This window comes from Salmo salar, chromosome ssa09 (assembly GCF_905237065.1).
Source record: "Salmo salar chromosome ssa09, Ssal_v3.1, whole genome shotgun sequence".
Taxonomy (NCBI): Eukaryota; Metazoa; Chordata; class Actinopteri; order Salmoniformes; family Salmonidae; genus Salmo; species Salmo salar.
In genome coordinates this window covers 133058902-133074670 of record NC_059450.1, presented here as the reverse complement: position 1 = coordinate 133074670, position 15769 = coordinate 133058902, and the positions used below count along the sequence as shown (strand labels likewise).

At 41.8% G+C, this 15769-nt stretch overlaps 1 protein-coding gene across 3 annotated transcripts in view; it reads right to left on the bottom strand.

The window, feature by feature from the left end:
* LOC106613016 (roundabout homolog 2) overlaps positions 1–4089 on the bottom strand; it is a 56524-nt gene extending 52435 nt beyond the window's left edge. For all 3 annotated transcript variants that reach the window (XM_045724639.1, XM_045724637.1, XM_045724638.1), the window contains exon 1: positions 3562–4089. In XM_045724639.1, the coding sequence (XP_045580595.1) occupies positions 3562–3640 (79 nt within the window). In that variant the 5' untranslated portion in view covers positions 3641–4089. The remainder of the gene's footprint in view (positions 1–3561) is intronic.
* Positions 4090–15769: the final 11680 nt, after the last annotated feature.

Genomic DNA, 15769 nt, shown 5'->3' with positions numbered 1-15769 from the left:
GAGATGTGTCTGTTACTTGAACTCTGTGAAGCATTTATTTGGGCTGCAATTTCTGAGGCTGGTAACGCTAAAGAACTTGTCCTCTGCAGCAGAGGTAACTCTGGGTCTTCCTTTCCTGTTGCGGTCCTCATGAGAGCCAGTTTCATCATAGCGCTTGATGGTTTTTGCAACTGCACTTGAAGAAACATTCAAAGTTCTTGAAATGTTCCGTATTGACTGACCTTCATGTCTTCAAGTAATGATGGAGTGTCATTTCTCTTTGCTTATTTGAGCTGTTCTTGCCATAATATGGACTTGGTCTTTTACCAAATTGGGCCATCTTCTGTATACCCCCCTACCTTGTAACACAACTAATTGGCTCAAATGCATTAAGGAGGAAAGAAATTCCACAAATTAACTTTTAAGAAGGCACATCTGCTAATTGAAATGCATTCCAGGTAACTACCTCATGAAGCTGGTTGAGAGATTGCCAAGAGTGTGCAAAGCTGTCATCAAGGCAAAGGGATAATTAACTTGTAATATTGATCACCATGTATTTCACCATAACATGCCAATTATTTAGCTAACGTTTCTGCTCACAGGGAAGCACATCAAGACAGTGTGAATGACCAGTGCACCAGTGTTGCACCGAGGTGCTTCCCGACATGAGTTGCTTCCCACTGGGCAGCTGTATGGTCTTCTTCTATGAGGTTTAACGGTGGTTGGCATCCAATTTGTTACATTACCGCCACCTACTAGACTGGAGTACAACTCCCTTATACTTTGCTTGAAAAATAAAAATGTACTAAATAAATACCCTGCCATCTAACACTACACTCACTAATTAAATGTATTTATTCCTACCTCATGCCATCACCACTTAACACACCCTGTAACTCTGATGTCAAGTCTCGCACACCCAAATACCTCTCTGCAGCTGCCATCTCAACATCAATTTTCTGCGACTTCCGTTCCATCCCTGCAGTACAGTTGATAACCATTGCTATAAAATGCTAAAAATCCAATCTTACTGAAACGTATGTATCACTTTTTGGCCTAACCCCCTGTACTGGTATATCTCTACTACTCTCACCACTCCTCCCCCTTAACACATCTTCACTGCCTCCGCATTTGACAACTTCTGCACTACTCAAACACTGGAAACCTCAACCTGCCTCTCTCGCACGGGACATTTCTGATCCCCAGCTCCATGGGCACCCCTACAATTAACACATTCCATTACTTTCCCCAATACTACACATTCCTTTGTCTCATGCCCTTCTGCACACTTCTCACACCTTGGACCCTCCCTCCTACACGCTGCTCAGCTGTATGGTCACATGTTACCTGCTATGGCCAATTTGTTCCATCCCACTTGATTTTATTTTGAGTAGGATGGCAGCCTACATGAGAAATAACTTGGAATATTAGTAGTGGCCATCTGGATGCTACAGCGGTACATAGAGTCTACTGCTCAATGGGGGGAGTATTGGAGCAACTGGGAACACAAAAAAACGAGGTAAAATCATGACATCAGTGATCTTCAGGTTGGAAAGTCAGAGTTGAAAACATTTAATTTATTTTTGTTCCCAGTTGTCTTGAACACGGCATATGCTCTGCAAGCCGACAGTACGACACCTGGGCAGTGTCTTTCACTCCCGCTTGCTGAGCACTACTGTTCCGCAGTACAGCGAGTGATGTAGCTAGGTAGAGGATGACAGCGTTGATGATGTGTTCTGTGGGTGTGGTTGCTGAACTCTCACTCCAAAATGTATTGACCAACAGTACCCCATTTAGTTCGCTCCCTTCTAAACCCAACAGAGAAATAAAAAAATTAAAGCGTAGGGGAAAGAAATATTGTAACCTTAGAAATGTGATTCGAAGAGACTTGAGAAATGCAAGCATGGGTGAAGAAAAGTTGCAAACAAAGCAGAGAAGATTGCTTGTAAGTAACCAGGTTTCCATCCAACCTTTTTATGCGAGTAATGTACATGTCGGACCCAAAAAAATATTACAAGCCTGAGAGGCTCCCGGGTGGCACAGCGGTCTAAGGCACTGCATCTCAGTGCTAGAGGCGTCACTACAGACCCTGGTTTGATTCTAGGCTGTATCACAACCGGCCGTGATTGAGAGTCCCATAGGGCGGCGCACAATTGGCCCAGTGTCGTTAGGGTTTGGCCGTGGTAGGTCGTCATTGTAAATAAGAATTTGTTCTTAACTGACTTGCCTAGTTAAATAAAATAAATACCGCATTTACTTTGATGCAGCCTCCGCAGAAGTCAGAGCATTCATACTTCTTGTACTTTGCGGAGCTGAGCTGTTGTCAAGGAAGTGAGTTTGTGTTTATACAGGACCTCCCGCCCCCACCTACCGTCACCCAATCATGTCAATGTGTAGCTATAGGGAGCCCTCCACGTTGTTACAAAATTTGGAGGCACATGGCGATGCGGACAAGGAGCTCAATTTGGCCTCCGCAAGCCTTCGGAGGATCCACAATTGCGTCACACCCTCCATACTATATTACAAGAGCAAGGATAAATTAGCTTTAAAGCGCCTGTGCCAATATCTCACTATATAAACACAAAAAATTTTTGTGAGAAATGCATCAGCAGAGTTGAAAATGCGATGGAAACCCATTTAACTTATTTTTTATTCTGTACATGGGAATTTAACAGCAAAATGTATTTTTATGTACACTACGTCATCACACACAGCCTTTTATCTGCAACAAGTGAATTTGATGGAAACATCTCTGCTGGGAAAATGTGCCATTGTTTTTATGCAGATTTAAAAATATTCACATGAACATATGTATCGAATTGAATGGAAACCTAGCTAGTGACATGAACATATTCAATTGAAAAGAAAAATTATTGCTGTTTCCTTTTTTATCATTGATATCATTTATTTTTGGATTGCAATAACTTTAGATTCGTTTTTGTTTACAAATATAACATTTTGTCTACAATTACTGTTTTCCTCTCAATATGTTTAGGGAAAAAAATCAAAACGTTTTTAGACTCATGAAAAATACCTCACAATAATGTTTTAAAATCAAATGTGATTCCATACACTCCACACTATAAAGCTATGTTTTGGATAAAAGCAGTGTTTTACAGTGTAATACAGTGATTTGCATAACCTTGTGATATAGCCTTTTAAAATAATAAATATAATGTAAAACTAAAATAAAAAGAAATCAACAGCTTGCATTAATTTTCATTGAATATTAATCCCCATCAAAACATTGTTCCTTAGCCTAGCCTACAGGTAACTGCCAAAATAAAGGAAACATCAACATAGTGTCTTAATAGGGTGCTGGGCCATCACAAGCCGCCAGAACAGCTTCAATGCGCCTTGGCATAGATTATACAAGTGTCTGGAACTCTATTGGAGGGATGCAACAACATTCAGCCACAATAAATTCCATAATTTGGTGTTTTGTTGATGATGTTGGAAAACACTGCCTCAAGGGCCACTCCAGAATCTTCCTTATATTTTGGCAGTTACCTGTACTTGATGCATCAGCTACACGTAAAAGTTGAAAAGATGGAAGAGTTCATATTGTAGTTTCTCTCTTACCCAAGGCGGTACAGATGATTGATACCGCCAATAGCAAGACATGCGTGGTATGTGTCTCCATATTCTTGTAGTTTGTCATTTTTGCGTAGTGACAGGTCGGTCTATGTCCAAACTGGTTTTCAACCCTCAGTCACATTCAGTAACCAAATTTATCAAAGTGTAACAATTACAGTGCTTACTACGAGCTCAGCTGAATTTTTTTCAAACGGTTAAAATTACCCCACAGAACTTCTTTGACAACAGCTCTCCGGACCCCGTGACAATTCTGCCCGAAGAAATACATCGCCGCATCACTTCGCCCCCGCACATTATGCACGCAAAATCATAATGAAATCATATTGTAGCGAAACGTCCTCAGCAAAACAAGAAATCGATACGTAAATATATGAATCTATAAAATATAAACAAGACAGCTTCGTCTGAGAAGTTGCGCTCCCGCTCGCATCTCTGTATGTGTGCCTGGAATAAGAGACCACCACTTTACGAATGGCACCCGACGCACATGCTGAATCAACTGCGTACACAGCTCTCAGCTACAAAACCACAAATACAAGGATGTATTCTTAAAGAGACAGGAGCGACATCTGTGCAGGCTCTGACCTTGCCACTTCAAATCCCTCTGCTGCGCTACGCATGGCTAGATGACCGTGAGATGATTCACAACCTAAAGGTCTGTGTTTCAGCCATGTCAATCTTTACAGTAATTGCAGGTGTCAGTTTCCCCAACTCATATGTGCCTAACATCGTATGGCAAAGCAATTATAGGTAATTCAATAAACATAATCCTAGCCTGTCAATTGTCTGAAATGATTAATGTCATGTGTTGCCTATAAGTAGGCTAACACAAATGGATGAAAACTACATCACAGAGGGCATATGTTGTTATTGACCAACAGAACTGTAATCAAGGGGATAATGATGAGGATTATTATGGTTGTGACTTTAATCATTTACTAAATTATCACAGCTTCTCCTCCTGTTGAAGAGAATTATAATCATAATGATGATGATAAAGGATAATGATATTCTGCTGCTGCTACAGTACATGTACTGCTGCTGATGATGAAGATAGCCTTCCACTGTGATCCACAGTCCAGAGCAGCTCATTCCTTTAACACTGCCTGCCACCGAGCCTCCACAGACCCCAGATTCCATAGTGATTTATTAAACAGGTGCTGGTTCACACCCACTCCTCCTCTCTCTCATTGATCTGCAATCTGCCTCTTGCACAGCCTCTGGTGCCTGTACTCTCTGGGGAGAAGGACACCATGTTCCCCAGGGCAGGCTCCATTTCTCTGCCTCCACCCCAGCCTCTGTGTGCCCCTGCCCCCTGCCCTCTCAATGCATTGTCTCCATGTCTCTTATTGAGAGCCCAACATGATGGAGAGTGCTCATGGACAACCAGGCGCCTACTCTCCCTTTGTCCCCCTGAATTGGGCTGGAAATTGGGCAACAGAAGTGGTCCAGACGCCTGTCCCGGCAACAACAGCATTAACCCCCAGCTCCAATGGAAGCGTGGACCTTATCAAAGTCTACAAAGCTAAACAGAGAAAATGGAAACATCTCATCAGGAGTGTGGCACCATTGGGTGTCAGTCAATATTTAAACAACAACAAATGGCACCAGTAGACACTCTCTCTTCAGGTGTTGGAGGTTATCCATGCACTCATGCCCAATTCTTAGGGATTTCACTCATGATGCAGTCAAAATAAATACATTCCTTTTTGTGCCTTTCTATATAATGTATATCATGTATATAAATGTTTATATATATATGTATTTTTACCTGAGAGCAGTTGTGTTGTTTACTTGGGATTCAGCAATGTGCATTTAGGTAGAGGCCATTGATGTATTTGTGATTTATGATCAAAAATAATGTTGTTAATTGTAATAACCAATGGTCCCAAGCTATGTTTAAAGTCAATTCATCCCTCTGCATGGGGTAGAGTATGTGGATGGTGGGGAAAGTGTGGCGGGGTACAGATGGTGGGACAGGCTAGTGAGTTGGACTCCGGTAGAGAATGTGAGGTTCAGCTGTCCACCCTGAGCCCTGATCTCATGTCTCTCAGATCATCGTCTGGCTCCATACCATAACCTGGAAACCCAATCCAGAGACAAGACTTTCCAGACAACTACATTTTCCCTTTTACACAAACTCTTCAGTATATCCCCCCCAAAAAGATGGCGCCGACAGAGATGGTCGCCTTGCTTCAAGTCCTTACGAAACTATGCAGTAATTCGCTTTTTTATGTATTATTTCTTACATTGTAAGCCCAGAAAATCTTAAGTGTTGTTACATACAGCCAGGAAAAACTATTGGATATAAAAGCGACGTCAACTTAAGAAGAATATGACTTTCCCGAAGCGGATCCTTTGTTCGGACCTCCACCCTGGACTTTGGATCTTATCCCTGAGGCCGACCCAAAACAACATCGTCGCCGCAGGAGAGGCAGACGGAGCAGCCTTCTAGTCAGACTTAGAAGACGAGCACACCATCCACCGCTTCTTAGCATATTAGTCGCCAATGTCCAGACTCTAGACAACAAGGTGGACGAAATTAGGGCACAAGTTGCCTTCCAGAGAAACATCAGAGATTGTAACATTCTCTGTTTCATGGAAACATTGCTCACTCAGGATATGTTGTCAGAGTCGGTACATCCACCGGGTTTCTTCATGCGTCGCACCGACAGAAACAAACATCTCTCTGGTAAGAAGAAGGGCGGGGGTGTATGCCTCATGATTAACGACTCATGGTGTAATCATAACAACATACAGGAACTCAAGTCCTTTTGTTCACCTGACCTAGAATTCCTTACAATCAAATGCCGACCTCATTATCTCCCAAGAGAATTCTCTTCGATTATAGTCACATCCGTGTATATCCCCCCCAAGCAGATCCCTCGACGGCCCTGAAAGAACTTCACTGGACTCTATGTAAACTGGAAACCATATATCCTGAGGCTGCATTTATTGTAGCTGGAGATTTTAACAAAGCTAATTTGAGAACAAGGCTACCTAAATTCTACAAGCACATTGATTGTAGTACCCGCTCGAGCAAATAACTGGACCACTGCTACTCTAACTTCCGCGATGCATACAAGGCACTCCCCCGCCCTCCCTTCAGAAAATCTGACCATGACTCCATCTTCTTGCTCCTCTCCTATAGGCAGAAATTAAAACAGGAAGCGCGCGTGCTTAGGTCTATCCAATGCTGGTCTGACCAATCGGATTCCACACTTCAAGATTGCTTCGATCACGTGGACTGGGATATGTTCCGGGTAGCCTCAGACAATAACATTGACGTATGCGCTGACTCGGTGAGTGAGTTTATTAGGAAGTGCATTGTAGATGTTGTACCCACTGACCATTAAAACCTTCCCTAACCAGAAACCGTAGATTGATGGTTTAGCAAAACTGAAACTGAAAGCGCGAACCACCACATTTAATCATGGCAAGGTGACTGGAAACATGACCGAATCCAAATAGTGTAGTTATTCCTTCCGCAAGGCAATCAAACAAGCAAGCGTCAGTATAGAGACCAAGTAGAGTCGCAATTCTACGACTCAAACACGAGACGTATGTGGCAGGGTCTTCAGACAATCACAGATTACAAAAAGAAAACCAGCCCCGTTGCGGACATCAACGTCTTGCTCCCAGACAAATTAAACAACTTCTTTGCGTGCTTTGAGGACAATACAGTGCCACCGACATGGGCCGCTACCAAAGACTGTGGGCTCTCCTTCTCCGTGGCCGACGTGAGTAAAACGTTTAGACGTGTTAACCCTCGCAAGGCTGCCGGCCCAGACGGCATCCCTAGGCGCGTCCTCAGAACATGCGCAGACCAGCTGGTTGGTGTGTTTACGGACATATTCAATCAATCCCTATCCCAGTCTGCTGTCCCCACATGCTTCAAAATGGCCACCATTGTTCCTGTTCCCAAGAAAGCTAAGGTAACTGAACTAAATGACTATCGCCCCATAGCACTCACTTCTGTCATCATGAAGAACTTTGAGAGACTAGTCAAAGATCATATCACCTCCACCCTACCTGATACCCTAGACCCACTCCAATTTGCTTAACGCCTCAATAGGTCCACAGATGATGCAATCACCATCACACATCCCATCTGGACAAGAGGAATACCTATGTAAGAATGCTGTTCATTCACTACAGCTCAAATTGAACACCACAGTACCCTCAAAACTCATCATTAAGCTTGAGACCCTGGGTCTTGACCCCGCCCTGTGCAACTGGGTCCTGGACTTTCTGACGGGCCGCCCCCAGGTGGTGAAGGTAGGAAACAACATCTCCACCCCGCTGATCCTCAACACTGGTGCACCACAAGGGTGCATTCTCAGCCGTCTCCTGTACTCCCTGTCCACCCATGACTGCGTGGCCATGCACGCCTCCAACTCAATCATCAAGTTTGCAGATGACACTACAGTGGTAGGCTTGATTACCAACAACGACGAGACGACCTACAGGGAGGAGGTGAAGGCCCTTGGAGTGTGGTGTCAGGAAAACAACCTCTCACTCAACGTCAACAAAACAATGGAGATGATCGTGGACTTCAGGAAACAGCAGAGTGAGCACCCCCGTATCAACATCGACGGAACAGTAGTGGAGAAGGTGGAAAGTTTTAATTAAGCTCCTCGGCGTACACATCCCGGAAAAACAGAAATGGTCCACCCACACAGACAGCGTGGTGAAGAAGGTATAACAGCGCCTCTTCAACCTCAGGAGGCTGAAGAAATTTGGCTTGTCATCTAAAACACTCACAAACTTTTACAGATGCACAATCGAGAGCATCCTGTCGGGCTGTATCACAGCCTGGTACGGCAACTGAACCGCCGTCAACCGCACGGCTCTCTAGAGGGTAGTGCGGTCTGCACAACGCATCACCGTCCCAAACTACCTGCCCTCCAGGACACCTACAGCACCCGATGTCACAGGAAGGCCAAAAAGATCATCAAGGACAACAACCATCCGAGCCACTGCCTGTTCACCCCGCTATCATCCAGAAGGCGAGGTCAGTATCGGTGCATCAAAGCTGGGACCGAGAGACTGAAAAACAGCTTCTATCTCAAGGCCATCAGACTGTTAAACAGCCATCAATAACATAGAGAGGCTGCTGCCAACATACAGACTCAAATCACTGGCCACTTTAATAAATGGATTTAATAAATGTATCACTAGTCACTTTAAATAATGCCACTTGACTAATGTTTACATATCCTACATTACTCAACTCATATAACTCAACTTGTTGTTCAGGGGTGGCAGGTAGCCTAGTGGTTAGAGTGTTGGGCCAGTAACCAAAAGGTGGCTAGATTGAATCCCTGAGCTGACAAGGAAAAAATCTGTCGTTCTGCCCCTGAACAAGGCAGTTAACCCACTGTTCCTAGGCCGTCATTGTAAATAAGAATTTGTTCTTAATTTAGTTGCCTAGTTACATAAAAATAAAAAATATGTATATACTGTATTTTATACCATCTATTGCATCTTGCCTATGCTTCACGGCCATTACACATCCATATATTTATATTCTTATTCCATCCCCTTACACTGTGTGTATAAGGTAGACGTTGTGAATTTGTTAGATTACTTGTTAGATATTACTGCACTGTCGGAACTAGAAGCACATGCATTTCGCTACCCTCGTATTAACATCTGCTAACCATGTGTATGTGACCAATACAATTTGATTTGATTTGATTTGAACCAGAAATGTACAACTCTAATGACAAATTAAACACAACTCTCAACCGCAGTACAACTCTAAATGTGAGCCTCTGATCATGGTTGGTTGTTCCCTGTACAGTGTAGAAAGCTCCTTTAGGGACCCTAGTTTCGCTCTACCTGCCTCTCCTGGGCTCACCTCGTCACGTGTTTCTCCTCTCCCACAGAGAGGGTCCTTAGCTGTCAACCTCTGTGGTAACTGATCAGCCAGTCTCATTAGTCACTGGTGCAGACCCTTTGTCTTCCCCTGCCTGCCTACCTGGCTGTGTGAGGGACCTTCAGTCAGCCTGGAGGACTCAGGCTACGTCCCAAATGGCACCCTATGCCCTTTGTAGTGTCCTACTTTTGACCAGGGCCCATAGGTCACTGGTCAAAAGTAGTGCGCTACTGTATATAGGTAACAGGGTGACATTTGGGACACAGCCTCAGCCTGGGGTTTATTTATAGACCTGGTGTCACTGCCATGCAGGGCCCTACGGCAGGTCATTTACATCCAATACAGTACAGTGCTAAGGTAAGCAACTAATAATACAGCTGTATTTGGCGGCCAGCCCATCTTTTCTCATTTCAGGCCCTTCAATATAGACAACGTGAACGTACACTCTCTTATCATGCCCTCAAACATCAGTGGCAAATTGTAGGCGAGTTGTACTTGTATTGAGCCACCCCAGAGGGAATGAGGTGGTTTGTATTACTAATTATTCTTTCTCATCAGTCTACCTGACCAGGAGTGCTGACTGCTGTTGGATCTCCTCCACTAAGTGTTCATGAGCCAAGGAAAACACTTACTTGCTCTTTCTCTGGCACAACTGACTGCAAGTCTTTCTCTGCTATATAGAGTGCCTTAAGAAGGTACCCTTGACTTTCTCCACAAGTGGGATTAAAATGGATTTAATTTATGTTTTCTGTCAATGAACTACACAAAATACTCTAATGTCAATTTTTTAAATATATGAATGGAAAATAAAACACTATCTTTATTAGATAAGTATTCAACCCCCTGAGTCAATACATGTTATAATCACTTTTGGCAGCGATTACTGCTGTGAGTCTCTAAGTGCTTTGTACACCTAGATTGTACAATATTTGCCCATTATTCTTTAGAAAATTATTCAAGCTGTCAAGTTGGTTGTTGATCATTGCTCGACAGCCATTTTCAAGTCTTGCCATAGATTTTCAAGACGATTTAAATCAAAACTGTAACTATGCCACTCAGGAACATTCAATGTCATCTTGGTAAGCAACTCCAGTGTATATTTGGCCTTGTGTTTTCGGTAATTGTCCTGCTGAAAGGTGAAAGAAGTTTTACTCTAGGATTTTTCCTGTGTTTAACTCTATTCCATTTATTTTTATCCTAAAAACTCCATAGTTCCTGCTTATGACAAGCATACCCATAACATGATGCAGCCACCACCATGCTTGAAAATATGAAGAGTGGTACTCAGTCATGTGTTGTGTTAGATTTTCCCCATACAAATGTGTATTCAGGACAAAAAGTTTATTTATTTGCCACATTTTTTGCAGTATTACTTTGCCTTATTGCAAAGAGCATGCATGTTTTGGAATATGTTTATTCTATACAGGCTTTCTTATTTTAAGTCTGTCATTTATGTTAGCATTGTGGAGTAAATACAATGTTGTTGATCCATCTTCAGTTATCTCCTGTCGAAGCCATTAAACTCTGTAACTGTTTTAATATCACAATTGGCCTCATGGTCAGTCGTGGAAAAGTACCCAATTGCCATACTTTAGTAAAAGTAAAGATACCTTAATGGAAAATGACTCAAGTAAAAGTGAAAGTCACCCATTAAAATACTACTTGAGTAAAAGCCTAAAAAGTATTTGGTTTTAAATATACTTAAGTATCAAAAATAAATGTAATTACTAAAATATAGTTAACTATCAAAAGTAAATGTATAAACACTTTCTAATTTATTATATTAAGCAAACCAGATGGTACCATTTTCTTGTTTTATTTATTTATGGATAGCCAGGGGCATGCTCCAACACTCACACTGTTTAGTGAGTCCACCAGATCATAGGCAGTAGGGATGATCTCTTGATAAGCGTTCAAAATGCAACCAGTTCCTTTGGGTGTCAGGAAAAATTTATGGATTAAAAAGTACACTATTTTCTTTAGGAATGTAGTGAAGTAAAAGGAAAAGTTGTCAAAAATATAAATCGTAAAGTACAGATGCCCCCCAAAAAATGACTTAAGTTGTACTTTCAAGTATTTTCACTTAAGTACTTTACACCACTGCTCATGGTGAAATCCCTGAGCGGTTTCCTTCCTCTCCGGCAAATGAGTTAGGAAGGGCGTCTGTATCTTTGTAGTGATTGGGTGTATTGATACAAGTGTAATTATTAACACCACCATACTCAAAGGGATATTCAATATCTTTATTTAATTTTTTTTTTTTTTACACGTCTACTAATTTGTGCCCTTCTTCGCGAACCATTGGAAAACCCTCTGGTCTTTGTGGTTAAATCTGTGCTTGAAATTCACTGCTTGACTGAGGGACCTTACAGATAGTTGTATGTGTGGGATACAAAGATTGTGTAGTCATTTAAAAAGCATGTTAAACACTTATTGCACACAGAGTGAGTCCATGCAACTTATTATGTGACGTGTTAAGTACATTTTTACTCCTGAACTTATTTGTTTGCCATTACAAAGGGGTTGAATACTTAGTGACTCAAGACATTTCAGATTTTCATTTTTAATTAATTTGTAAACATTTCTAGAAACATAAATCCACTTTGACATTATGGGGTATTGTTTTTAGATCAGTGACACAAAATCTAAATTTAATCAATTTTAAATTCAGGCTGTAACACAACAAAATGTGTAAAAAGTCAAGGGGTGTGAATACTTTCTGAAGGCACTGTAGTTGTTCCAGCTTTGGGAGTCTAAGTCTAAGTCTTGCTTGTATTAAAGATGCACTCTCAAACCTTTGTATAATTTCAGCCACTAGTTTTGAAAGTGGTGTTCAGGAGCCAAAACGGGTCCCCATATTTGTGTACTACATCATCAAATTGTGTACTACATCATCCATTTTGTGTGATATGTCACAAATTTTACAATATGTATGATATGTGGTTTTTGCAATTAGTGTGATATGTTACGAATCCATTTTGTGCAATATGATACGCATTTGTTGTGCTTAAGATCCCGGAGTGTATTTTTAAGCAAGTGCATACACCCAGGTGTGATTGAATTGCAGCCTCAAACATGTAATGGTTAAAGGGCTGTTCTTGATTTTGCAGCCACAGTGCTGGAAGCAAGGCAGCTGAGGCTGTATAAGAAAAAAAAATATGTTTTTGTCACATACACCAGTTAGGTGTAGTGAAATGTGTAGTACAGTGCCTCTGGAGCTAATTATGGTTAAGTGCTTTGCTCAAGGGCACGTCGACAGATTTTTCACTTTGTCGGCTCAGGTGTTCAAACCAGTGACCTTTCGGTTACTGGCCCAATGCTCTAACCGCTAGGCTGCCTGCTGCACCTAGAGAGAGAGATTGGATACATGGGGTTATAGTCGGTTATAGTCATTGTCATCATGTCCTTTCACACTGCTCAGATAGATAGACATATGTGCAGCACGTCATACCATACAATGCCATATGGGGCTAGTCAGGCCCAAACATATTACAACAGTTGAAAATATGTAGAACGGGGTAGGGAGCAGGAGGGAGGCAGGAGGCAGGACACAGAGAGTAGTGGAGGGGGAATAAATCACTAGGATCACTCTCAAAGGATTTCTCTTACGAAGTATATATGGCTCATAGTGCCACCTACTGGCCATTCTGTCCAAATGCAGTCCTCTCATGGTAAATTCAACACATTGCCTTGTCATGAAATGTGAATAGGTTCCATATTATATTGAATGGTCCTAAAACAGTGTATATGGTAGCTTAATAAATGTACTTTATATTACAGTTCCCTTATTACTGTGTAATTATAATTACAGTAACAAGTTTTGTAATTACCCATTGATGCGCTGTACTTACATTGTATTTAGGGTTAGGTTTAGGGCTAAGGTTATGATTAGGATTAGGGTTGTGGTTGAGGCTAAGGGGTTATGGTTGAACCAGGATGTGGACATGAAGCTAGGGTTAGGGTTAGGGTTGTGGTTGAAGCTAAGGGGTTAGGTTTGTGGTTGAAGCTAAGGGGTTAGTGTTGAACCAGGATGTGGACATGAAGCTAGGGTTAGGGTTGTGGTTGAAGCTAAGGGGTTAGGTTTGTGGTTGAAGCTAAGGGGTTAGGGTTGAACCAGGATGTGGACATGAAGCTAGGGTTAGGGATGTTGTAACGATGGGTAACCCCACTAGTAATTGTCTAACATGAACAGAGAGAGATATGTTATTGTTTCACAGCTTTTTTTACGAGCCATCAGCGAGATCAACTCACCTGTATTTTTCCAGTCTACCACTAGAGATCACAATAACACAATGTTTGGGAACCTTTCCACTAAGGGTTATCATCACTAGAAGGATCAATGTTATAAAGGCTTGGTATAATGTTTCCATTGTATGAATAAAAAAATATATTATTAAGTCATACACAAGTGGCAAAACAAAAACTGTAAACAGTCATAGACCTCAGTGCTGCATGCAACAAATATCTCAGACTTTAGAGGCCTGAGATGCACAGGAGGTTGGGGGCACCTTAATTGGGGAGGACGGGCTCGTGGTAATGGCTGGAGCGGAATAGGTGGCATGGTATCCAATATATCAAACGGTTTCCATGTGTTTCATGCCATTCCATTTACTCTGTTCTAGCCATTATTATGAGCCGTCCTCCCCTCAGCAGCCTCCACTGCTGAGATGATAGGATTATTTGAAAATAATATACACTACCAGTCAAAAGTTTTAGAACACCTACTCATTCAAGGGATTTTCTTTATTTTTACTATTATCTACATTGTAGAATAATAGTGAACACATCAAAACTATGAAATAACACATATGGAATCATCTAGTAAGCAAAAGAGTGTTATAGGAATTTAAATATGTTTTATAGTTGAGATTTTTAAATAGCCACCCTTTGCCTTGATGACAGCTTTGCACACTCTTGGCATTCTCTCAACTAGCTTCGCGAGGTAGTCACCTGGAATGCACTTCAATTAACAGGTGTGCCTTGTTAAAAGTGAATTTGTGGAATTTCTTTCCTTCTTAATGCGTTTGAGCCAATCAGTTGTGTTGTGACAAGGTAGGGGGGTATACAGAAGATAGCCCTATTTGGTAAAAGACCAAGTCCATATTATGGCAAGAACAGCTCAAATAAGCAAAGAGAAACGACAGTCCATCATTACTTTAAGACATGAAGGTCAGTCAATGAGGAAAATTTCAAGAACTTTGAATGTTTCTTCAAGTGCAGTCGCAAAAACCATCAAGAGCTATGATGAAACTGGCTCTCATGAGGACCGCCACAGGAATGGAAGACCCAGAGTTACCTCTGCTGCAGAGGAAACATTCATTAGAGTTACCAGCCCAAATAAATGCTTCACAGAGTTTAAGTAACAGACACATCTCAACATCAACTGTTCAGAGGAGACTGTGTGAATTAGGCCTTCATGGTCGAATTGCTGCAAGGAAACCACTACTAAAGGACACCACTAATAAGAAGAGACTTGCTTGGACCAAGAAACACGATCAATGGACATTAGACCGGTGGAAATTTGTCCTTTGGTCTGGAGTCCAAATTGGAGATGTTTGGTTCCAACCGCTGTGTCTTTGTGAGACGCGGTATGGGTGAACAGATGATCTCCACATGTGTATTTCCCACTGTAAAGCATGGAGGAGGAGGTGTTATGGTGTGGGGGTGCTTTGCTGGTGACACTGTCTGATTTATTTAGAATTCAAGGCACACTTAACCAGCATGGCTACCACAGCATTCTGCAACGATACGCCATCCCATCTGGTTTGGGCTTAGTGGGACTATCACTTGTTTTTCAACAGGACAATGACCCAACACACTTCCAGGCTGTGTAAGGGCTATTTGACTAAGAAGGAGAGTTATGGAGTGCTGCATCAGATGACCTGGCCTCAACAATCCCCCGACCTCAACCAAATTGAGATGGTTTGGGATGAGTCGGACCGCAGACTGAAGGAAAAGCAGCCAACAAGTGCTCAGCATATGTGGGAACTCCTTCAAGACTGTTGGAAAAGCATTCAATGTGAAGCTGTTTGAGAGAATACCAAGAGTGCAAAGCTGGCATCAAGGCAAAGGGTGGCTACTTCGAAGAATCTCAAATTTAAAATATATTTTGATTTGTTTAACAATTTTTGCTTACTACATGATTCCATATGTGTTATTTCATCGTTTTGATGTCTTCACTATTATTCTACAATGTAGAAAATAGTAAAAAGAAAGAAAAACCCTTGAATGAGTAGGTGTTCTTAAACTTTTCACCGGTAGTGTATACTGAACAAAAATATAAAATGCAACAATTTCAAAGATTTTACTGAG